The 24,373-nt window shown below is 40.6% G+C and overlaps 2 protein-coding genes across 7 annotated transcripts in view; one reads left to right on the top strand and one right to left on the bottom strand.

The window, feature by feature from the left end:
• FAM227B (family with sequence similarity 227 member B) overlaps nt 1–12,149 on the top strand; it is a 189,284-nt gene extending 177,135 nt beyond the window's left edge. For all 4 annotated transcript variants that reach the window (XM_049104142.1, XM_049104139.1, XM_049104140.1 and 1 more), the window contains 4 exons: nt 4,212–4,288; nt 5,258–5,332; nt 8,604–8,673; nt 11,880–12,149. In XM_049104142.1, the coding sequence (XP_048960099.1) occupies nt 4,212–4,288; nt 5,258–5,332; nt 8,604–8,673; nt 11,880–11,999 (342 nt within the window). In that variant the 3' untranslated portion in view covers nt 12,000–12,149. The remainder of the gene's footprint in view (nt 1–4,211; nt 4,289–5,257; nt 5,333–8,603; nt 8,674–11,879) is intronic.
• The window catches only part of GALK2 (galactokinase 2), a 136,592-nt gene continuing 124,064 nt past the window's right edge, over nt 11,846–24,373 (bottom strand). For all 3 annotated transcript variants that reach the window (XM_025472847.3, XM_025472846.3, XM_025472851.3), the window contains one exon: nt 11,846–12,583. In XM_025472847.3, the coding sequence (XP_025328632.1) occupies nt 12,376–12,583 (208 nt within the window). In that variant the 3' untranslated portion in view covers nt 11,846–12,375. The remainder of the gene's footprint in view (nt 12,584–24,373) is intronic.

Raw genomic sequence — 24,373 nt, 5'->3', positions numbered from 1 at the left:
AAAAGGCACCTAGAAAAATGAAAATAGTTTTATTTTTTGGGAAAGTGAAATTCTGAGAGAATTTTTTTCTTTTCCTTTGACTACATTAATTCTGCTATTATATTCTTTGGCCAGTAATATTTTTTTATTTTTATTGAGATATAATTGACATATGGCATTGTATAAGTTTCAGGTCTACAGCATAATGATTTGACTTATGTATATTGAGAAATGATTACACAGTGATATTTTTTAAGTCTTACTGAAACACTTGTCAAAATGAGATTTTGTGAGGTTTAGTTTTTGTCTGCTTTATTTAAAGTGAGGCTTTCATTACTTTTCTTTTAGATTTGAGTACTAATCTATCCCTAAAGTTGTCATTTACTGAATAGTCAAAAATATTATTTATGTGGAATGAAATCTCAAAGCCAAAATTTGAAAGTAACTTTGATCCAGCTTATGGAAGTTTTATTTTGGAAACTTCATTCAGGCTTGATTCATATCAAGAGAAAACTATAGCTTATGTGGACATTTAATTCATTTAGAAGATCCCTAAAGACAAGGTAATTTGTACAGTGTGATCAGAACCCATTAATGTCTGTAATTCCTGAAGACAATGTTGTGTTTCTGACCATAGGTTGACAGAACAATCGGTTGAAAACAGGAAATTCCAGTTGATACATTAGTTGTTCAGTCACAGCTACTATTTAAATATAACCTACATTACTATGAAATGCCTGTCCCAAAGTAAGATGCACTGCCCTCAGAAGCTCCCTGAAAACTTGGGATGCCCGGGTGGCTCACTCAGTTAAGCATCCAACTCTTGATTTCAGCTTAGGTCATGATGTCAGGGTGGTGATTCTGAGCTCCACATCAGGCTCCATGCTCAGTGGGGAGTCTGCTTGAGATTCTCTCCCTCTGCCCCTGCCCCCACCAATGCATGTGCTCACTCACTCTCTCTCTCTCTCTCAAATAAATAAATACATCTTAAAAAATAAAATAAAAAAGTAGAAGCACACTGAAAATAGAAATCCAGTCCAAAATGAGGCTCTGAGCAGGAAGAGGCTTCCTGGGATGTCCTCTGCCGTGCAACAAATAGGACTGTGTGTAGTGTAGAACTATTTTCATGTAAGCAAAGACACCAGTCTCAAGAGCCTCAAGCAGAATTCTAGAAATACTGTAAAGATCCCATCACAGTGCATGGTCCATGTTGGATATCCAACAAATGTTAACTTCTCTTTTTCCATTCCATTTCCAATTATTGCCCTACCTCCTTACCACCACCTCAGATACAATATCTTTGAGGTCTTTTAGTTAACCACATGCCTAATATACTAATCAAGAAGTGGGCTAACCAGATGAACCAGATGTGCTGATACAATGATATCCTGGGCCCAGGTATTAAACATATGATAGTCTCATATCAGACTCCCCTAGCCACATTTTCTCCCCCCTCCTCCCTATCTTTCATCCAGCTCCCATATCCTTCCTATTACTCAACAAATTCTTCTTCATTCCTTTGCAAAATCTCAAATTCCATCCCACACTCTCTGAGCATTTTGCCATTATTTTAGTGATGAGTCTAAACTTCTAAACTTAAAAAGGCTCATATTCTATTTCATAGAAAACCAGAATAGGGACAGGAGCCACATGACCATCTAACTAAACGCCCACCCCTTACAAACAAGGAAAAGGAGCGTCAGCCTGGTTAACTACTTTGGCTACCATGGTACTAGATGATGAGTGCTCACCTCAGTGCCAGAACCAGAGCTCAATCTCCAGGATGGCACTTCCTCTATAATCTTTGGGAAATGGCCTGTGAGTGCCAGCCAAGGAGAGACCAAGAGCTAAGAGGGTACTGAAAGAAGAGCACCAAGAGAGAAGATGAGTAAAGGACACCAGAGACACACACTTTGTTGACTTCCCAATTTTGCTACATGCTGCCCTGAAGAAGACTGTATCTTGAATGAGTCCTTGAAGTTAATTATTATTCATCCTGTATACATGCAATTGTCACTATTGGTCTGCCTCCTGGGGGTGCCAGATGCTGTCAAAGCAGCGATTTGATTTTCACCTACACAGTACAAATCAACTTTCCATTAAATCCTAAGTTCAGGGATCCCTGGGGGGCGCAGCAGTTTGGCGCCTGCCTTTGGCCCAGGGCGCGATCCTGGAGATCCGGGATCGAATCCCACGTCGGGCTCCCAGTGCATGGAGCCTGCTTCTCCCTCTGCCTGTGTCTCTGCCTCTCTCTCTCTGTGTATGACTATCATAAATAAATAAAAATTAAAAAAAATAAATCCTAAGTTCAGGGATGCCTGGGTCACTCAACAGTTGAGCGTCTGCCTTTGGCTCAGGGTGTGATCCCGGATTCCCAGGATTGAGTGCTGCATTGGGTTCCTTGCAGGGAGCCTGCTTCTCCCTCTGCCTATGTCTCTGCCTCTCTGTGTGTGTCTCTCATGAATAAATAAATAAAATCTTTAAAAAGTAAACAAATAAAAAATAAAATAAATTTAAAAATCCTGTATGCCATTGTGACAGTAAACAGTGAAGTCAGGCTCATCTCTTTCTTTAAAGAAAATCTTACTCTAAAACGTAGATATGATTCAGGGGAAAAAGAAATTTGGAATTTATCAATAAATAGGCTTCTCTAAAATTTATTTCAGAGAATTTTGATCCACTTTAGAATACTATACTCACCCCGACTCTCTTAAACTCCAGGCTTGGTAGGGAAGAGTGTGTTCTGCTGTCAGCACTGCTTCCTTCTATAGTCAGTGATGCTATTAAAAGCCTGCTTAAACAGATTCTGTGACCAGAGAATTTATCTCTTCTGGTGTTGCTGAGAAAGTGGTCTAGAGTGCACAGAAAATTGGGTGTTCTTATCCTTGGTTCTAGACTCTGATGTTCAAATTTTAAGTGATTGAAGATAATTCCTGAATAGTTTAGAGCTTAGTAGGAAAGACATAAATTTTATTCAAGCTTATTGTGAGCATCTTTGTTGTGGAGCCATTCATGTTTTTCCTTCTGGTTACCTCAACTGAGATACAGTACTCAGGAAGTTAAGATAAGAAAGATAAGTAGCTATGTGGTCCCACTCCATGGACCAAATCCACTGGGCTTCTCCTAACATTCTTTTTTTTTTTTTTAAGATTTCATTTATTTATTCATGACAGACACACACAGAGAGAGAGAGGCAGAGACACAGGCAGAGGGAGAAGCAGGCTCCATAGAGGGAGCCCGACGCGGGACTCGATCCCAGGACTCCAGGATCACGCTCTGGGCCGAAGGTGGTGCTAAACCGCTGGGCCACCAGGGATGCCCTTCTCCTAACATTCTTACACCGCATAAATAAGGTTAAAATGAGCATCAAAGACAGCCTTGAAATAGACCATAAATTTGCATTCAGAGAAAGACAGAGGTGATACTGAAGTGTGCTTCAGGAGGGGGAGTGGGGCCGTACAGGGACAGTCGATCGCAGAGATTTAAGAGCTCCTGGTCTACCAGTAAGGCTAAGGTCTTCTTTTAACACAAGCTGAGGGCTGCCTCCTGGAGTCATTTGCTGATTGCTGTTTGCTGTTTCAGAAGGGAAGCGTCTGCTCTGTCAGTCAGGAATGTGGGTTTAAGACCAGGGTTAGAAGCACAACCACAGGCTGTTCCAAAACAGTGGGATAAGAGCCCCAGGCTCATGACCAGCACACTTACACCTTCTACTTAGCATCTTTCTTTCCTGTAGTTAGCAGAGGCCACCAGCTGAAGGCAACCAACGTATTCTGCCAGTCCCCTCCAGAGCCTTCCAGAGATCAAGAGACCTTGAGATTCTCAGTATATGTAGAAATGAAGAAATGCCTTAAAAGGGTTACAAAAATTTGGTATGTTTTTAATATTTACATTTAACAAATTGCTGCTTTTAATCTATACACACACACACACAAAAAAAAAAAAACACAAAAAAAGGCAATTGCAGAATTTATGAAACTATTAAGTTCCAGTGCATTGTGGGTGGTGTAGTCCAGATAATGGGCACAAGTTTAATGTGGTCTAATGAGCACTGTCTTCTTTCAGTTTGCATATTACAAATATCTCCAGATGTAATATTCATGTCCACAACTGAGACCCTTCATGACTGGGAAGCCCAGGCCAGACAGCATGCTCAGTCTCCTTGTGACAGTTACTGTCCTCCTCTCCCAGATGTTCCTAACTAAAAATCTTTCCTTAACCATAAGCCTATCACACCACCTGCTCCAACTTACCGTGATATTATAAAAGAAGCAAAAAGACAATTTGCAAGGAATGAAAAGGATTTTCGGATGTAAGTTGCTGCCCCCTTATTGTTAAATATAAAATCTTAAACTCTTTTAGAGCTGGAAGTAACCATAGAAATAAGCTACACTTAGCTCCTTATTTTACCAGTGAGGAGAGTCACTTCTGAGTGTCTAACAGACTTGGAGTTTCTTTTCCGGTAAGTGTCAAGGATGTATGTTGGAGCCATAGAGCCATGGCAAGTGTCAGGGATTGAAGGAAGGAAGAAACCCTTGCTGTGCTGTGGTTGGGGGCATGCACCCCAGCATGGAAAGACCAGAAGAGAGCTCCAGAAAATAGAGACTGGAGTACTGATTGTTTACAAAGATGAGCCATGGAAGAACAGATTTTAGTATATGTGCTGCCGAAGCGAGCACAGCCATGGAAGAACAGAAAGGTTTGTTTGCAGTATGAGTTCTCTGGAGCTGGGGTGGCATTTGGGGCAGTATTAAGGAAAGCACAATCAAATACATCAGAAAGGGGTATATGGAAGAGTAACCAGGTAAGGTCTTATCCAGCAGGCAGGGCAAAAGTTTGATCCTTGGGTTACCAAGTGTGGCCATTCCCCTCCCATCTCTTTCCAGTCCCCCCACCACCACCACACATGTACACACATGCACACACACACAGCCCTTGGATTTCCTGTGCTCAGTGCAAAGAACCAGTATGAACACTTTGTGAGAGGGCCCTTGTTGAAGCAGCGAGGTGGAGTCCAAACCATACTCAGGTGTCATGAGTGATGTCTTTGTTTTTTGTTTTTTTTTTTTTTTTTTTGAGTGATGAATTTGGTATGTATTTATAGCAGGGAATGTTCTGGGGGATTCCTCTCACCAAGTAGTACATAGGGTGGGGATGTTGAAGAATTGGTTTATAAAGGACTTTTACTGACATGTAGAAGTTAGCAATTATTAATTTATTCTTTCCCAATTTGATATCCTGCTTTATTTTAAAATTTAACTCAAAATTTTTATTTTTATAGAGAAAAGCACAGAATTAATGAAGAAATAAAACTCCTAAGACAGCGGCAAGAAAGAATTGATAAGGAGCTTGATAGGTTTGTTCCTTATTCAATTTTGTAGTGATTAAAAACATTTTAATTGAGGGACACCTGAGTGGCACAGTTGGCTAAGTGTCCACCGACTCTTGGTTTTGGCTCAGGTCATGATCTCGTGGTCATGGAATCAAGCCCTGCTGTCAGGCTCTGAGCTCAGTGCAGAGTCTGCTTCAGAATCTCTCTCCCTCCCACTCAGTCTCTCTTTCTCTCAAATAAATAAATAAATGAATAAATAAATAAATAATCTTTAATAAAAACCCATTAAACATTTAAATTCAACAACTGTGCTACAAAAAACTAAAATGGGTTTATTATGTAAAAATACATCCACTCAGATATCTGCAGGGATTTTCTACTCAACAGTTTCATCAGGAATAACATTTTGACCTTCTTTGTCCACAGAACCAACTACTCTGCTAATTTAATTAATTGCTAAACATCATCATCATCTCCTTTTACTCCTCTAGCTATAGTACTTAAGCTCAAGGCCTTTTAAAAATAAACCCATAACCATGCCCTGCCCTCAGGAAGATGGAAACTAGAAAAACAAGCTGTTCAGCTGGCCTCCCTTGGGCTAGTTCTTTGTTCCCCTTCTGCCCCTACACACACAAACATTTTGGGGGCACATTTAATTTGTTTATTTTATAAATTAGTGTATAAAAAGGAAAAATATAAAGTATTGAGACTAAACTACTTCTAGCATACCCACATGCAAAAGAATGTGTGGGATGAGCGCAGCCCTTCAAACAAGCATCTGTGGAAGACCACAGCTGTGTGCCATTCATCTTCTAATTACTATTTTGGAACTTAAAAAGCTAGTTTCCTGTAGAGATGGCAAATCACTATGTTGTATACCTGAAACTAATGTCACATTATATGTATGCTCTGTACTTCAGGGGTCTTTTTTTAAGTTAGTTTTTGGCTGGCTCAGTTGGTGGAGCATGCAACTCTTGATCTTGGGGTTGTAAGTTTGAGCCCCATGTTGTGTGTACAGAGTACTTAAAAATAAGATCTTAAATAAAAACAAAAAAGCTATTTTCCCAGTCATGAGAAAATCCAATTCATTACTTTAGAATCTTCTCTCTCTTTTCACCAAATATCTTATCACTCATATTTCTTCTTCACGATACTTAAATTATAAGATCTGATTCCAGGGTCGCCTGAATGGTTCAGTGGGCTAAGAATCTAACTCTTGATTTTGGCTCAAGTCATGGGCTCAGAGTGTGAGATTGAGCTCCATGTCAGGCCCCATGTGTGTGGAGCATGAAGCCTGCTTGGGATTCTCTCTCTTCCCTCTGCCTCTGCCTGTTGACCCCACACCCCCAACACACACACTATCTCTCAAAAAAAAAAAAATGAAAGAAGAAAGAAAGAAAGAAAGAAAGAAAGAAAGAAAGAAAGAAAGAAAGAGAAAGAAAGAAAGAAAGAAGAAAGAAAGAAGAAAGAAAGAAAGAAAGAAAGAAAGAAGAAAGAAAGAAAGAAAGAAGAAAGAAAGAAAGAAAGAAAGAAAGAAAGAAAGAAAGAAAGAAAGAAAGAAAGAAAAGAAAGAAAGAGAAAAAGAAAGAGGAAAAAGAAAAAGAAAGAAAGATCTGATTCCGGGTGACTTTTACAAGTTCCCCAAAATCAAATCTATATGGTATAGGATTTCTCATCACTGAGAATATAACAGAAGAATGTAGGACAGAGTAATTTGCAAGAAGTGCTCAAATATGTTTTATGCAATGGGACATTGTGGGTGAAAAAAGGGGAAAATACTTCGTATATCAATCTCATGTGCCTGTTAAATCTATAGGCACAGCATACACATTTCTATCTGTAATCTTCAAAGAAGAGATACTCATGGAGAGGAAAGGAAAGGCAAGCAGAAAGACAGGGGTTAGGGAGTGGTGGTGGTTGCAAAACTGTGAGTGCACAAAAAAAACCCACTGAATTGTACACTTTAACAAGGTCGATTTTATGGTATGAGACCTATGTCAATAAAACTGTTATTTAAAAAAAGAAAGAGGGGTGCTGTAAATTTAAAAGGGTGAGTCCAAAGATGGCTTGATTCTAACAAAGTGAGATGGAACCAGAGTCTGAGTCCAACACCCATCTCAAGGAGATCCTAAGAGGGTGTTACCGAGAAAGGACATCAGAGATATTTTGGAGTGTGTCTCAATAGGACTATGACAAAGAGACCCACATTGTGAAAGCCAGATCTGAGAAAAGCAGGAGGAGAGCCCAGAGGGTAATCGTTAGTGGGGAGAAAAGCCAGTGGAGGAGATAAAATTGGTAGAGGTAAAGCAGAGAATAAGCAAGGGGCATTTGTCAGTGGCCGAGCACAAGTGCAGGGGGTGGTCAAGAGCCAGCCCTGCTGCGCCCCAGGGGGTGCCCCCCACTACCTGCTAAAGAAACCCAGAAGATGCCTCGCGGGGGGTGGGGGGGTGGGCTAATCTATACTTCATGGTTTAGCAAAGAACACTGGGAATTTTCAGAAATGTTTACTTCCTACAAATTCCATGGAGGAAAAAGAATTTTAAAATGTCTCCCTTGAATATTGCCAGTGAAATGAATAGCCATATATCTTTATTTCATTTTTGTTTCTCTTGCTAATACTGCTTTCTCCTTGTCCCAAGTTCTTACCCGTCCAAGCCTCAGCCTACTCCTCTCTGCCTCTCCCCGCACCCACAGATCTCTGCAAAGGTTCCTCCTGCCTCCTGAATTCAGCTGTCCAACTCCTTCATAAATATTTCTTGAATGAGTACTTGGTGACAAAAATCAGGATAGACTCCTGGATTCCTCCGTGAGCTTCCAGCCTTCACTATCTCTATCCGCGCCCTCCACCCCCCCACCCTCCCTGCCGCCCCAGATCGTTCTCCTGCCAGTCCCTTGGGACACTCCTTCAAGTCTGCACTGGAGCCAGGCAAGCGGAATCAGTTCAGCAAATATTGTGCAAACCATCTCACTGACGAGAATGCTGCACTCCTGGGACGCAGTGTCACACAGTGGTTGAATCAAAGGCTTGAGTCACGCTGCTTGTGTTCAAATCCTGTATGACTTGCTAGCTATAGGGCTGTGGGCAGGTTAATTAACCTATCTGAGCCTTTTTCATTTAGAATACTGGATAGTGATACTACTTACTCGATAAGATTGTTGTAAGGGTAATTGAATGAATATGTGTAAATTGCTGGCAAATACCCAGCATATTAAATTTTGTGTAAATGTTGGTGATTAGTTGGTGTCAGTATAAAAACAATTGGTTTGGTTACCGTTTTTTTTTTTTTTTTTTCAGACTCCAGGCAAAGGCTACCAAGAAACCTTACGAAGTTAGGAATGACTTTGATAAGTTCCTACATAAACTGGTATGTTTCCTTTTTGAAAACAGTTGAGAATTCTCTCTCTGGCTTCTCTTACATGGCCTGGACAATATTTAATAAGCAATATGTGGTTTCACATCCAAGATACAGTGGGAAGGTAAAATACACTATTGTCATTTAATCATCCACATGCACATTTAAGATAATCCCTGTTTTTCATATTAGTAGCAGCCTCATGCCCACTTACCCTCATCCCTTGCTTCCGACCACAGGCAGTTTATGCAACTGAAAAGCTCCAAATGCAGTCAAAATTTCAAACTAAAAGAAAATTATCAGTGAAGTCATATTTTATTTTGTTAATAATTCAACAAAAATATATTGGTTTCTAATGACTGTGTTAAATGAATGGTCCCTGCAGAAATTACAAGGTTCTAAATGGGACTCAAAGTGTGTGAGAAAAAGAAAAGGAGGGGGTCCCTGGGTGGCGCAGCGGTTTAGCACCTGCCTTTGGCCCAGGGCGCGATCCTGGAGACCCGGGATCAAATCCCACGTCGGGTTCCCGGTGCATGGAGCCTGCTTCTCCCTCTCCCTCTGCCTCTGTCTCTGCCTCTCTCTCTCTGTGTGTGTGTGTGTGACTATCAAAAATAAATAAAAAATTAAAAAAAAAAAAAGAAAAGGAGCCTTCTCTGTCTTTCCAGTCTTCTTTGTTCCTTCCTATTGCACTCCCTCCTTAACTTCTGGGCAGTTCTGTTAAATCTAAAGGTTCTTTTTCCCTTCCAGCAGGCAAGAGCATGTAGGGAAAAGGGTGCAATAAATCTGAAGGTTGGGCAATCTGAGGTCAGGAATAGGAGAGAGCTTTTTATTTTTAGCATGTCATCTAGAACAATCCTTATTAGCTACAGGTGTAATGCCAAAAACAGAGCTCAAATAATCTAATCAAGTTCCTATATGAGCCAGAAAGGTGAGAGAAGGGAGTAAAACACCTGAGTATTTAGTATTAAACAAATAGGACTATTCTTTACTTCCACACACAAAATTCTCTTTCATTCTTCTCAGTCTCCCTTAACTACTACTGCTAGAGACATGGGTACAGAGAATTATTTATGAAGTGTAAGAAAACCACTGTGCCAGTGTGCTGGTGAAGGGCAAGTGACCTCAGCTGGCACATGGTATGTGGCCTGAGTATCAGGGAAGCTACAAGCTGTGGAAACTGTAACACCCCCTGTCATCGAAGGGTCCACCTGTCATCAAAACAAAGCAGCTATACCTCAGCTCTAGTTCATGGTCATCCCCAGGAGTGAAGGCCAGGGGAGAATCAGATCTTCTGCCATCAGTAATCCAGATTCTTCGTAGAATTCCTCATTAGAACTCCAAATGTCTGAATATTTTGGGGGCCAAACTAAGTGTATCTCTAGACCAGATGTGGCCTATGGGTTGCTAGTTTGCAACCCCTCCTCTAAATGCTGGACTTGGAGCTCTTCAAAAGCCATCTGCAGCCAGGATAGCCTATCTTCTCCTCCACTGTATCCCAGGGCAAACTCCACACCCCCACTGAGCCTTGTGCACATCCCATGTGTGACCATTATCAGATATTCGCCCGTCTGCAGTGCCTACTCGCCAGCTTTCACACATTGCTCATCCTCTAGCCCTGTTCAAACTCCATCTTCTTCATGAAGCTTTTTACCAGTTGCCCTAGCCCTATCCCCTCCAGAAAAGTTTGATGTCTCTCATAATTTCTAGAATAACAGTGATGGTTTGATTGAAAAATAGTTCTTTCCTTCAAGCCAGACAAGACACATATGGAATAGATCCCTGGCTGAGAACAACTGTGTCCTCCAAAGCAGAGGCACAATGGAAATTTTTACTCACCTGTTGCAAGAAGCTATCTCATGGTGAAAAATTTAAATAGAATAGCAAAGCAATGGAAAGTACCACATTTTTTGTTTGGGGGGTTTTGGCGGTTTTTTTTACATTAATCCAGGTATCTTTAAATAATTATGTACCAACCACAGATCTTCTGTGGAAAATGGAAAGGTATTAAAAAACAAAAAAATATAATCTGAGGCTCAGTCAGTTAAGCATCTGCCTTTGGCTCAAGTCATGAGTATTCTGGGATCCAGCCCTGTGTTGGGCTCCATGTGGGCGGGGGCAGGGGGGTGCAGCTTCTCCCTCTCCCTCTGCCCCTCACTGACCCCCTTCTCCGCTCCTCCTCGCTCTTTCTCTCACACTCTCTCTCTCAAACAAATAAAAAAATCTTAAAACAACAACAAAGAATTATAATTAAAAATCAATTCAGATTTTGGATTGTTAGGTGTTATAAAAACTCAAAATTCTTTCAACAAATTTAACTTAAGCTTTCTCAAGTGTTTACCTTATTTTAAAGAATGAAAATGCACCAAAAGTTTATTTTAGAAAAGAAGAATGGATTTCTTAGTACCCTATATATGCCTGCTGTCCTTTGAGATATACTAAGACCAGCTTTGCCTCAACCTCTCTGAAACGGAGATTCAAGATGATGATGTCCAGTCTTTAAGTTGTACATCAGTGAGCAAAACAACCACAGAATAATACAAAATTGTGATAATTTTCTGGATAATTCATACCATAAGACTGCTGCTGCCTTAATTATCTGATCATATCAGCAAAATGCTTTTTGGTCTAAACCTTCATATAATTCAGGAAGGCCCTCTTGTGAGAAAGTCGTTCACTTAGCATCACCACAAGGCCAAACATTTCTGACCACTTTTGATAGACATATACAGGACTCAGCAACTCTCCTCCCCAATCCCAGACCTGCACACCTGTCCTACACTGGTCCACATGCACAAGCGAGACCTGCTAGACACAACAGAGTTGCAAGGCATAGGTGGGGTTCCCTGGAAGGGTAAACAGGCCTTTTGAATCAGAGAGCATTGGAGAGAAGTTAGCATAGAGTGGGAAGAAAGCAAATTCTATGATCAAATTGAATTATCTGAATTATCATCCAGATAATTCTCAATTTCAATGTGAATAGAGATAAAGTAGCAAGTGTCTTTTAGCTAAGTTTCTCTATTAAGTAATAGAGAAAGCTCAGAGCCAAAAAGAAAGTGATTATTTATTTGATATCACATAGTCTGTAAAAAGTAAATGAATCTAAATCCATTGTTGCTTTAAAAAAGAAAGTAAGTCTTCTCATCTTGATAATTGGTGTAAGCTCACATACAAGTGTCCAGGACAATTTGTGAATCTTTAATCATGTATTATTTTAATAGCATTCTGAAGCTCAAACTGAGAAAGAGTTTCTAGCATCACTATCATCATCATCATCAATTGAAGACTACGACTGCAAAGAAGAAGAATGTCAAGAGCAACCAGAAATGAACTGTGTTTAAGAATATGGCAGGCAATGCAACTGTATCCATTTAATTGTAGCAGGATGTTTAATTCACATCCAATCCGGGAGGTCAGTATTGAGTGTCTTTTATCATTCATCTTTAAAAATCTTGAAGTCAATAAATCTCAGTAAATCATCCTGAAGAGAACTGTCCAAGCATAATTTTGGCTTATTGGTAGACAACATACTTTAAGATGGAAAAACAATCATTATGAAGCATAGAGAGCTTTCAACCGTTTCTTTGGAAATACATCTTGATAATAGCAACCGTTCATCATAATACAAAACAGAAAGAGGATTAATTTACTGTGGCATAAGAAGCTCTGCCAGTTCTTAAATGCCCTAAATAGTTTCTCTGAGATTTTTTACATTGTTTAGGCCTCAAGGAAAACCAAAGCCCCGCCTCCTGGTTTGGTAGCAAACAAACTCTGCTTCTCAAATGTGAAGTCTTGGTCGCTCCTCTGGTAATAGGCTTCGTGCACATTTGCGAGGAAGCTGGGCAGCTTGTCAGCAGGTACTATGGATACTGTGCAGCCTCCCCATCCTGCTCCAGTGAGTCGTGACCCTTGAGCCCCAAACTTCCTAAAACAATGAGAAAAAAGCCCATGTTAGAACCCATAAATGCAAATAAGAGTGGTTTGCCTGGTGCTTCCAAAGAACACAACACCCAAGTCCTAAGCAGAGAATATATGTGGGTTTCCTTGTGTGTGTGTGTGGCGGGGGGGGGGGGGGGGGGGGGGGGGGGGGGGGTAGTTCAGTGTTGCAAACATTTTAGGACATGATGAATGTATACTGTTTCAGAAGGTGATTTGAAATTTAGTTGTATCTAAAACTGGGCCATGGTTTTGGTTCTAAGTAGTAGAAGTTAGCAGGACTCCTGGCTGCTGAGAGCTGGCAGTGACCCACTATATAGTCTTGATTCCATAAAGGCACCAACGGAACACTTGTATATAGCAAGCTAACAGGTGATCAAGAAGGAGTAAAAAGCAATAGGCAACAGACATGACCAACATTATGGATCAGAAGGTGGCTGCAGGGGCACCCAGGTGGCTCAGTCAGTTAAGCTTCCGACTCTTCATTCTGGCTCAGGTCATGGTCTCAGGGTCATGAGATCGGGCTCCCCACTCAGAGAGGAGTCAGCTTGAGATTCTTTCTCTCCCTCTCTCTGCCCCTCCCCCTACTTGTGCTCCAAATAAATAAAACCTTAAAAAAAAAAAAAGGTGACTCCAAATGAGGTCAAATCAAAATTTTAAATACAAGCCTTATGCAAGAGAGGTCTTCCTCCAGTGGCTACTTAAGGTCTGTTCTTAAGGCTTGGCTATTCCAAATAAAAGAATCCGTCCCCTGCAACAGATAGCCTAGATTTGTGCTGAATAAATTTATCAACAAAGAACATGCTATTAAAGTGTAGATCAGGGATCCCTGGGTGGCGCAGCAGTTTGGCGCCTGCCTTTGGCCCAGGACGCGATCCTGGAGACCCAGGATCGAATCCCATGTCGGGCTCCCGGTGCATGGAGCCTGCTTCTCCCTCTGCCTGTGTCTCTGCCTCATTCTCTCTCTCTGTGACTATCATAAATTTAAAAATTTAAAAAATAAATAAATAAAAATAAACTGTAGATCAGTCTGTCTGTTTAATCTCTGATAGGAAGTCACACAGACCTTTCCACAAAAAGGACAGTGGTCTCTACAGTTCCAAATGCCTCTTCCCTGTGCTCTTGGGAGCTGGTCTAACCACTGGACTCAGAATTTACCATCAGTCAAAATGTGTGATCAGGATGGAAACCACCATTTAAACCTCCACACAAAAAGAGGTCATTTTATTCACCAACAACCAGGCACAGTTTTGTACCAAAGTTAAAGGCCCTAACGCAAAGCACAAGGGTCCCTCATCTTTAAAAGATGTAATTTATCCTGATAATATAAGTTCACATGTACTTCCAATTCTTCCTAATAAAATTTACTCCAAATTCATAGCAAATTAAAAATTCCATAATTAGTTTAGCACAATTCTGTCCCCTTTTTTACATCTAAATGAGCTACTTCACTTCCGAGAAAATATCAGTAAAATATTAACCGTCCTCTAAGACACCAGATTTTTGCACCCCAGTAATTCATTTCCCCCTCAATGATTTTCTCAATTGATTCCTTTTCATCATCTGTTTTACACATTAAATATATTTTTCAAACGAATAGATGTTTAAAGAAGAAAACAAGATGCTTGCAAATAAATAAAAATTACTCATCTCCTGCTGTCCCTCAGACATTCAGCTTATAGCCCAGTAGCTGAACTGAGCCCAGACTCCTATCATCCAGGCTGAAAAAATTTTCTGATTGTGGGATTCTGGGATAATTGAGGTCCAGGCTGGCAAAAGGTTATTTTGCAACTTAATGATTTGAAAGAAAAAAACAAAACAATAAGTTGTGATATGCAGTCGCCCCAAACTATCTTTCCCATGGAAGATACTGGAAAAAAAAAGGAAGTGTTGTGGAGGCATCTTTGGAAGATCCTAAAATCAGGGCATCAAAGCCAACTGTGGCCTGATATAGAGAACAACAGGGTGCCCTCTTATGTGATTCTCTAAGATCCATGCTTTACCACTATGCTGGACTCAAATTATCCAGTCCTTTATGGTCCTCAATAGACTTTAATGGCATATTTTCTTATACTTTCTCATTTGAATAGTTTCTGAAAGCTGTGGTTTCAAAACTGAACCTAAAGCAAACTGAATGTTGTTTCTAACTGGCTACAAAACCCATAGGAATTGTGCCAAAGGGCTTGTTTCCCTCAGCATCCTGGTAGTTTCCAGAAGCTTGAAGACTTTCTGGGTAAATTTATTCACTTTTGAGTCTCCAGAGTTGCTCTGTCACCACCTTGTCTGCTGCAGATGAAAATGGACTGGGCAGCATCAGCCATATGATCTGAAATCATCAGGGTTCAAATTTCTCAGAAAATGATAAATGCTATTATAAATAGCCTTCTGCCCGAGTCAGTGGCTCTTGTGTTCACACATCAAGGGGCTGCCCCAGTAGCTGGTCAGCAGCTGCCGAGCTATATACACTCCCAAAGTCAGAAAGGTCCTGTCTGCAGTGTTCCAAACTGGTCTTCAGTATGCCCTTTAGCATATGCCATAGAAATTCAGGGAGAAATCCTCAAGTTAGGAGACCAATATAAGCTTCAGACTAAGAAAGAAAAATAGGTGAGCCATGTTTTCCCTGTGACAACAATAAGACTATAAAAATATAGATCCTTGAGCTATTGCACATCAGAGAAGCAATGCAAGACTTAGGAAAATCAAAACCCTAGAATCCCCCAAATACTTTGTGATGACTGGATTGGAAATAATGTGGAAGGGTTGGCCAAAACAACAAAAGCAGCCTCTGCCTTATTATAAGCATGATCTACAAAACAAAGGCTAGGGCAGATGAAAGATGCAGATTATAAAGAATGCTCCCTTTGATCCTTTTATCACTGAAAAGTACATTCATATAACTAATTTTCCAGGCACCCAATACAGATTGACTAAAATTTCCTACTTTAAATGAACTGATTGGACCATAAAGCACTTAGTAAGATATAAGGCACACACACAAAAAAAAAAATGTGGGAGGGTAGAGGAAGATGCAGTAAGACCCAACTTAGCTATAAACTACAAAGAATCCTTGCATGCCTTGTATTTTAAATCAATTTTATTTATTTCAAAATATTTATATATTATACACATGAGTATTAAGTTAATTATTACAGAATATTTTGAATTTAGGGACAGGTTGTATCTCTCTAATCCCAGACCAGCACAATTCCAGGCATCTGGTAACTTCTAATACATGCTTGTTGGATTATTTGTTTTAAAATATCAATCCAGACTGTTTATTTTGTTATTAAATTAATGTTAGAAAACTTCAGTTATGTGAAACAAAGTATAATAATAAAGAGATGGTGTTTACCCAATTATAAAATATCTCTTTTGTTTTGTTTGTTTTTTTTTATTTTATTTATTTTATTTTTTATTTTCTTATTGGTGTTCAATTTACTAACATACAGAATAACACCCAGTGCCCGTCACCCATTCACTCCCACCCCCCGCCCTCCTCCCCTTCTACCACCCCTAGTTCGTTTCCCAGAGTTAGCAGTCTTTACGTTCTGTCTCCCTTTCTGATATTTCCCACACATTTCTTCCCCCTTCCCTTCTTTTCCCTTTCACTATTATTTATATTCCCCAAATGAATGAGAACATATAATGTTTGTCCTTCTCCGACTGACTTACTTCACTCAGCATAATACCCTCCAGTTCCATCCACGTTGAAGCAAATGGTGGGTATTTGTCATTTCTAATAGCTGAGGAATATTCCATTGTATACATAAACCACATCTTCTTTATCCACTCATCTTTCGTTGGACACCGAGGCTCCTTCCACAGTTTGGCTATCGTGGCCATTGCTGCTAGAAACATCGGGGTGCAGGTGTCCCGGTGTTTCATTGCATTTGTATCTTTGGGGTAAATCCCCAACAGTGCAATTGCTGGGTCGTAGGGCAGGTATATTTTTAACTGTTTGAGGAACCTCCACACAGTTTTCCAGAGTGGCTGCACCAGTTCACATTCCCACCAACAGTGTAAGAGGGTTCCCTTTTCTCCGCATCCTCTCCAACATTTGTTGTTTCCTGCCTTGTTAATTTTCCCCATTCTCACTGGTGTGAGGTGGTATCTCATTGTAGTTTTGATTTGTATTTCCCTGATGGCAAGTGATGCAGAGCATTTTCTCATATGCATGTTGGCCATGTCTATGTCTTCCTCTGTGAGATTTCTGTTCATGTCTTTTGCCCATTTCATGATTGGATTGTTTGTTTCTTTGGTGTTGAGTTTAATAAGTTCTTTATAGATCTTGGAAACTAGCCCTTTATCTGATATGTCATTTGCAAATATCTTCTCCCATTCTGTAGGTTGTCTTTGAGTTTTGTTGACTGTATCCTTTGCTGTGCAAAAGCTTCTTATCTTGATGAAGTCCCAATAGTTCATTTTTGCTTTTGTTTCTTTTGCCTTCGTGGATGTATCTTGCAAGAAGTTACTATGGCCGAGTTCAAAAAGGGTGTTGCCTGTGTTCTTCTCTAGGATTTTGATGGAATCTTGTCTCACATTTAGATCTTTCATCCATTTTGAGTTTATCTTTGTGTATGGTGAAAGAGAGTGGTCTAGTTTCATTCTTCTGCATGTGGATGTCCAATTTTCCCAGCACCATTTATTGAAGAGACTGTCTTTCTTCCAATGGATAGTCTTTCCTCCTTTATCGAATATTAGTTGCCCATAAAGTTCAGGGTCCACTTCTGGATTCTCTATTCTGTTCCACTGATCTATGTGTCTGTTTTTGTGCCAGTACCACACTGTCTTGATGACCACAGCTTTGTAATACAACCTGAAATCTGGCATTGTGATGCCCCCAGATATGGTTTTCTTTTTTAAAATTCCCCTGGCTATTCGGGGTCTTTTCTGATTCCACACAAATCTTAAAATAATTTGTTCTAACTCTCTGAAGAAAGTCCATGGTATTTTGATAGGGATTGCATTAAACGTGTATATTGCCCTGGGTAACATTGACATTTTCACAATATTAATTCTGCCAATCCATGAGCATGGAATATTTTTCCATCTCTTTGTGTCTTCCTCAATTTCTTTCAGAAGTGTTCTATAGTTTTGAGGGTATAGATCCTTTACATCTTTGGTTAGGTTTATTCCTAGGTATCTTATGCTTTTGGGTGCAATTGTAAATGGGATTGACTCCTTAATTTTTCTTTCTTCAGTCTCATTGTTAGTGTATAGAAATGCCACTGACTTCTGGGCATTGATTTTGTATCCTGCCACGCTACCGAATTGCTGTATGAGTTCTAGCAATCTTGGGGTGGAGACTTTTGGGTTTTCTATGTAGAGTATCATGGCATCGGCGAAGAGGGAGAGTTTGACTTCTTCTTTGCCAATTTGAATGCCTTTAATGTCTTTTTGTTGTCTGATTGCTGAGGCTAGGACTTCCAGTACTATGTTGAATAGCAGTGGTGAGAGTGGACATCCCTGTCTTGTTCCTGATCTTAGGGGAAAGGCTCCCAGTGCTTCCCCATTGAGAATGATATTTGCTGTGGGCTTTTCATAGATGGCTTTTAAGATGTCGAGGAATGTTCCCTCTATCCCTACACTCTGAAGAGTTTTGATCAGGAATGGATGCTGTATTTTGTCAAATGCTTTCTCTGCATCTAATGAGAGGATCATATGGTTCTTGGTTTTTCTCTTGCTGATATGATGAATCACATTGATTGTTTTACGGGTGTTGAACCAGCCTTGTGTCCCAGGGATAAATCCTACTTGGTCATGGTGAATAATTTTCTTAATGTACTGTTGGATCCTATTGGCCAGTATCTTGTTGAGAATTTTTGCATCCATGTTCATCAGGGATATTGGTCTGTAATTCTCCTTTTTGGCGGGGTCTTTGTCTGGCTTTGGAATTAAGGTGATGCTGGCTTCATAGAACGAATTTGGAAGTACTCCATCTCTTTCTATCTTTCCAAACAGCTTTAGGAGAATAGGTATGATTTCTTCTTTAAACGTTTGATAAAATTCTCCTGGGAAGCCATCTGGCCCTGGACTCTTGTGTCTTGGGAGGTTTTTGATGACTGCTTCAATTTCCTCCCTGGTTATTGGCCTGTTCAGGTTTTCTCTTTCTTCCTGTTCCAGTTTTGGTAGTTTGTGGCTTTCCAGGAATGCATCCATTTCTTCTAGATTGCCTAATTTATTGGCGTATAGCTGTTCATAATATGTTTTTAAAATCGTTTGTATTTCCTTGGTGTTGGTAGTGATCTCTCCTTTCTCATTCATGATTTTATTAATTTGAGTCTTCTCTCTCTGCTTTTTAATAAGGCTGGCTAATGGTTTATCTATCTTATTAATTCTTTCAAAGAACCAACTCCTGGTTCTGTTGATCTGTTCCACAGTTCTTCTGGTCTCGATTTCGTTGAGTTCTGCTCGAATCTTTATTAACTCCCTTCTTCTCTTGGGTGTAGGATCTATTTGCTGTTTTTTCTCTAGCTCCTTTATGTGTAAGGTTAGCTTTTGTATTTGAGTTCTTTCCAGTTTTTGAATGGATGCTTGTATTGCGATGTATTTCCCCCTTAGGACTGCTTTTGCTGCATCCCAAAGATTTTGAACGGTTGTATCTTCATTCTCATTAGTTTCCATGAATCTTTTTAATTCTTCCTTAATTTCTTGGTTGACCCTTTTATCTTTTAGCAGGATGGTCCTTAACCTCCATGTGTTTGAGGTCCTTCCAAACTTCTTGTTGTGATTTAGTTCTAATTTCAAGGCATTATGGTCCGAGAATATGCAGGGGACAATCCCAATCTTTTGGTATCGGTTCAGACCCGATTTGTGACCCAATATGTGGTCTATTCTGGAGAAAGTTCCATGTGCGCTTGAGAAGAATGTGTATTCAGTTGAATTTGGATGTAAAGTTCTGTAGATATCTGTGAAATCCATCTGGTCCAGTGTATCATTTAAAGCTTTCGTTTCTTTGGAGATGTTTTGCTTAGAAGACCTATCGAGTATAGAAAGAGCTAGATTGAAGTCACCAAGTATAAGTGTATTATTATCTAAGTATTTCTTCACTTTGGTTAATAATTGATTTATATATTTGGCAGCTCCCACATTCGGAGCATATATATTGAGGATTGTTAAGTCCTCTTGTTGAATAGATCCTTTAAGTATGATATAGTGTCCCTCTTCATCTCTCACTACAGTCTTTGGGGTAAATTTTAGTTTATCTGATATAAGGATGGCTACCCCTGCTTTCTTTTGAGGACCATTCGAATGGTAAATGGTTCTCCAACCTTTTATTTTCAGGCTGTAGGTGTCCTTCTGTCTAAAATGAGTCTCTCGTAGACAGCAAATAGATGGGTCCTGCTTTTTTATCCAGTCTGAAACCCTGCGCCTTTTGATGGGGTCATTTAGCCCGTTCACATTCAGAGTTACTATTGAGAGATATGAGTTTAGTGTCATCATGATATCTATTCAGTCTTTGTATTTGTGGACTGTTCCACTGAACTTCTCCTTAAAGGGGAATTTTAAGAGGCCCCCTTAAAATTTCTTGCAGAGCTGGTTTGGAGGTCACATATTCTTTTAGTTGCTGCCTGTCTTGGAAGCTCTTTATCTCTCCTTCCATTTTGAATGAGAGCCTTGCTGGATAAAGTATTCTTGGTTGCATGTTCTTCTCATTTAGGACCCTGAATATATCCTGCCAGCCCTTTCTGGCCTGCCAGGTCTCTGTGGAGAGGTCTGCTGTTACCCTAATACTCCTCCCCATAAAGGTCAGGGATTTCTTGTCTCTTGCTGCTTTAAGGATCTTCTCTTTATCTTTGGAATTTGCAAGCTTCACAATTAAATGTCGAGGTGTTGAACGGTTTTTATTGATTTTAGGGGGGGATCTCTCTATTTCCTGGATCTGAATGCCTGTTTCCCTTCCCAGATTAGGAAAGTTTTCAGCTAGAATTTGTTCAAATACATATTCTGGCCCTCTGTCCCTTTCGGCGCCCTCGGGAACCCCAATTAAACGTAGGTTTTTCTTTCTCAGGCTGTCGTTTATTTCCCTTAATCTATCTTCATGGTCTTTTAATTGTTTGTCTCTTTTTTCCTCAGTTTCCCTCTTTGCTATCAACTTGTCTTCTAGGTCACTCACTCGTTCTTCCACCTCGTTAACCCTCGTCGTTAGGACTTCTAGTTTGGATTGCATCTCATTCAATTGATTTTTAATTTCTGCCTGATTAGCTCTAAATTCTGCAGTCATGAAGTCTCTTGAGTCCTTTATACTTTTTTCTAGAGCCACCAGTAGCTGTATAATAGTGCTTCTGAATTGGCTTTCTGACATTGAATTGTAATCCAGATTTTGTAACTCTGTGGGAGAGAGGACTGTTTCTGATTCTTTCTTTTGAGGTGAGGTTTTCCTTCTAGTCATTTTGCTCAGTGCAGAGTGGCCAAAAGCAAGTTGTATTGGGAAAAAGAGAAAAAGAGAGGAGAGAAAGAAGGAAAGAAAAGAGAAAGAGAAAAAAAAGGGAAGAAAAGAAAAAAAAACAAAAAAAAAAAAGGGGGAAGAAAAAGAGAAAGAAAAAGAAAGGAGAAAAAAAGGGGGTGGGGGAAGGATACAAATCAAAAAGCAAAATAAAACAAAAACAAAAACAAACAAACAAAAAAAGAACCACCGGGGAGTATCTTCTGATTCTGTGTACTTTAAGTCCCTTGGCTTCTCCTGGAAGTTGTCAGTCTAGCTGGTGTTCTGGGGGAGGGGCCTGTTGTGCTGATTTTCAGGTGTTAGCAGTTGGGGGAGCTGCTGTGCCCCCTCCTGGTGCAGGGCTCAGTGGGGGTTGTTTACCCCGTGAGGCCGCAGGAGGAACAGCCCCAGTGGCGGGGCAGCTCTGGAAACCTGGATTCAGCCCCCGCAGGAACTCCGGAGCTCTCCGTCTGCAGGGCCTGGAGGCTCCGGGGCGGGGCCGCGGATCTGCTCAGCTGGGGCAGGAGCGTCCTCGCTGTCCTGGGCCCTCCCGGCCTCTGCCTGTCCCGGGGGAGGCGGGATCCTGGGCTGTGTCCCGGCGCCCTGTGCTCCGGAGCCTGCGCTGGTGGATTCGCGCTCCCGGGCCGCGCAGCCCCCTCCGCGGAGCCGCCGCCCGAGCCCCTGCAGCTGCTCCGGGTCCCGCCGGGTCCCGCCGTGCGCGCTGCAGCCCTTAGGGAGCTCGGCGCACTCTCCTGGGCGCGCAGTTGCTGTTACTGTCCCCGGGATCCCGAGGGCATCCCCGCCCTCCTGGTTCCTGCTCCACCTCCCCACGAGCCCCTTTCCGCCCGGGAAGGTCGGTGCAGCTCCTGCTCCTCCGGGACGGGGCTCTCCTGTCCTGGGGACACTCGCCCCGGCCTCAGCCCGGCTCCTCGCGGGGCCCCTCCCCCTTGGAGGCCTTTGTTCCTTTATTTCTTTTTCCCCGTCTTCCTACCTTGATAGAAGCGCGAACTCTTCTCACTGTAGCATTCCAGCTGGTCTCTCTTTAAATCTCAGGCCGAATTCATAGATTTTCAGGATAATTTGAAGGTTTTCTAGGTAGTTTGGTGGAGACAGGTGATTTGGGGACCCTACTCTTCCGCCATCTTGCTCCTCCCCCTAAAATATCTCTTTTGAATGAACAAAATACGGTTTTTATGAAATAGCCAAATTTTAAAATAGAATTTCCCGAGGCACATAAAACAATTTTCAGTTACTTGTGAGACAGCTCACTTATGTATATTATATATATATAAATATAAGCTTGCCAGTAATGTAATCTGGAAAGACTTCTAGCTTCTGCTCTACAGCCTAGAATCCTCTGGCTAGAATCTCTCAGGAAAATAGACCTTCCAGAACAATTTCTATGACTTTTATAGCCAAGTTAGAAACACTTACAGATTACTTTAGATTACTTTAGATTCAAAAAACCACAGACTTCAAATACTGTTCAAATGAGAAAGTATAAGAAAATACAACTACAAGTCTATTCGAGAAATGTAAGCCACTAAAGGCTATGAAAGACCAGTTGTTCCTACAAATGCCATATATGTGTAGCAGGGGGAGGGGGCATTGGAGAGGACAGTAAGTGGAAGAGAGAAGTGAGAGCCTAATAGAAGTGCGCCCCTAAGCGCAGATGAAATGGGCCTCTCCCTTTATTTGTCAGAGTGTGAAGATTAGCCTCAAGATCATGGGGAAAGGAACATACAAATATGGGTTTACACTTCATTCTTCCCTGACTGGTCAGGAGAATGGGTACAAGAGGCTGAGCAGCTTAGCTGTGGAATAAAGTTTGAAAAGACTTCTGAGGAGGATAGCAAATTAACTTTTCTAATCTTTGTTAGCCTATTAACATTTGTCATTCATCTTCCTTAATAGCTTGGACATTGATGCAGCAATGAGGTCTCTAATTTCAGCAAGTGTCAAAACAGAAAGAAAAGGCATTAACTATTCTTTCTTAAGTATAACCAAGAAAACCAGTAACAAATGAGCTGTCTCCCATATAACTGACCTGGTTTCAAAATTCTTCTAGTTTCTCAATGAATCCTACTTTACAATTTAGCTGTTTCTTAAAATTTATATTTTGTTCATTTAGTAGAGTTATTTTATAATTGGACAAGCTTCATCTTTTTCTTTCATTATTATTCTTTGTTTCACATAATTGAGGTTTTCTGATGTTAATTTAATAAAAATAATAAACAGTCTAAATGCATAAATGTAGTTTCCTTCTCCCTCCGTGGTCCTTTCTTTGGATGCTAAACTGATTTTCTCTTAAAGAACAGGAAAAGGCTCAACTGAAAAAAAATCCCTCTTTTCATTCCCTCTTCTCCCTACTTGGGTCATATAGTAGCTTCTTACACATTGTCCCTAGAGGCTGGCTACCTAGAGATGTCTTTTGAATATAGTCTAGCTTAGATCACCTTAAGATTTCAGCTTGTATGGCATGTGTTGGTGAGGATGTGGAGAAAGAGGAACCCTTTGCACTGTTGCTGGGAATGCAAGCTGGTGCATTTAACCTTTCTAAAGGTTAAAAATATGTGGTGTACATATATACAGTGGAATATTAGCCATCAGAAAGGATATGTAAATATCCATTTGCATCAAGGTGGATGGAACCTGGAGGGTATTATGCCGAGTGAAATAAGTAATTGACTTAGAGAAAGTCAAATATCATATGCTGAATATAAGAAATAGTACGAGGGACCATAAAGGAAGGAAGGGAAACTAAATAAGGAAAAATCAGAGGAAGACAAACCATGAGAGACTCTTAACACTGGGAAACAAACTGAGGGCTACTGAAGGGGAGGTCGACGGGAGGATGGGGTAACTGGGTGACAGGCCTTAAGGAGGGCACTTGATGTGATGAGCACTGGGTGTTATACTATATGTTGGCAGATTGAATTTAAATAAAAATAAAATAAAGGTTAAAAATAGAACTACAATCCAACAATCACATTATTAGGTATTCACCCAAAGAATACAAAAACACTAATTCAAAGGGATTCATGCACCCCTGTGTTTATAGCAGCATTATCTACAATAGCTAAGATATGGAAGTGGCCCAAATGTCCATCAATTGATGAATGGGTAAAGAAGATGTGGTATGTATGTATGTGTACACACACACACACACACACACACACTGGACTATTACTCAGCCATAAAAAGGAATGAAACCCTGCCATTTGTAAGCACATGGTTGGAGCTAGAGAGTATCATTCTAAGTGAAATAAGTCAGATACCACATGATTTCACTCAAATGTGTAATTTAAATGAGCAAAGTGGGGAGAGGGGAAGAGAGAGAGAGAGAGAGGCAAC

This window comes from Canis lupus, chromosome 30 (assembly GCF_003254725.2).
Source record: "Canis lupus dingo isolate Sandy chromosome 30, ASM325472v2, whole genome shotgun sequence".
In the NCBI taxonomy this organism is placed as follows: Eukaryota; Metazoa; Chordata; class Mammalia; order Carnivora; family Canidae; genus Canis; species Canis lupus.
This window is presented reverse-complemented; position numbering and strand designations above follow the sequence as displayed.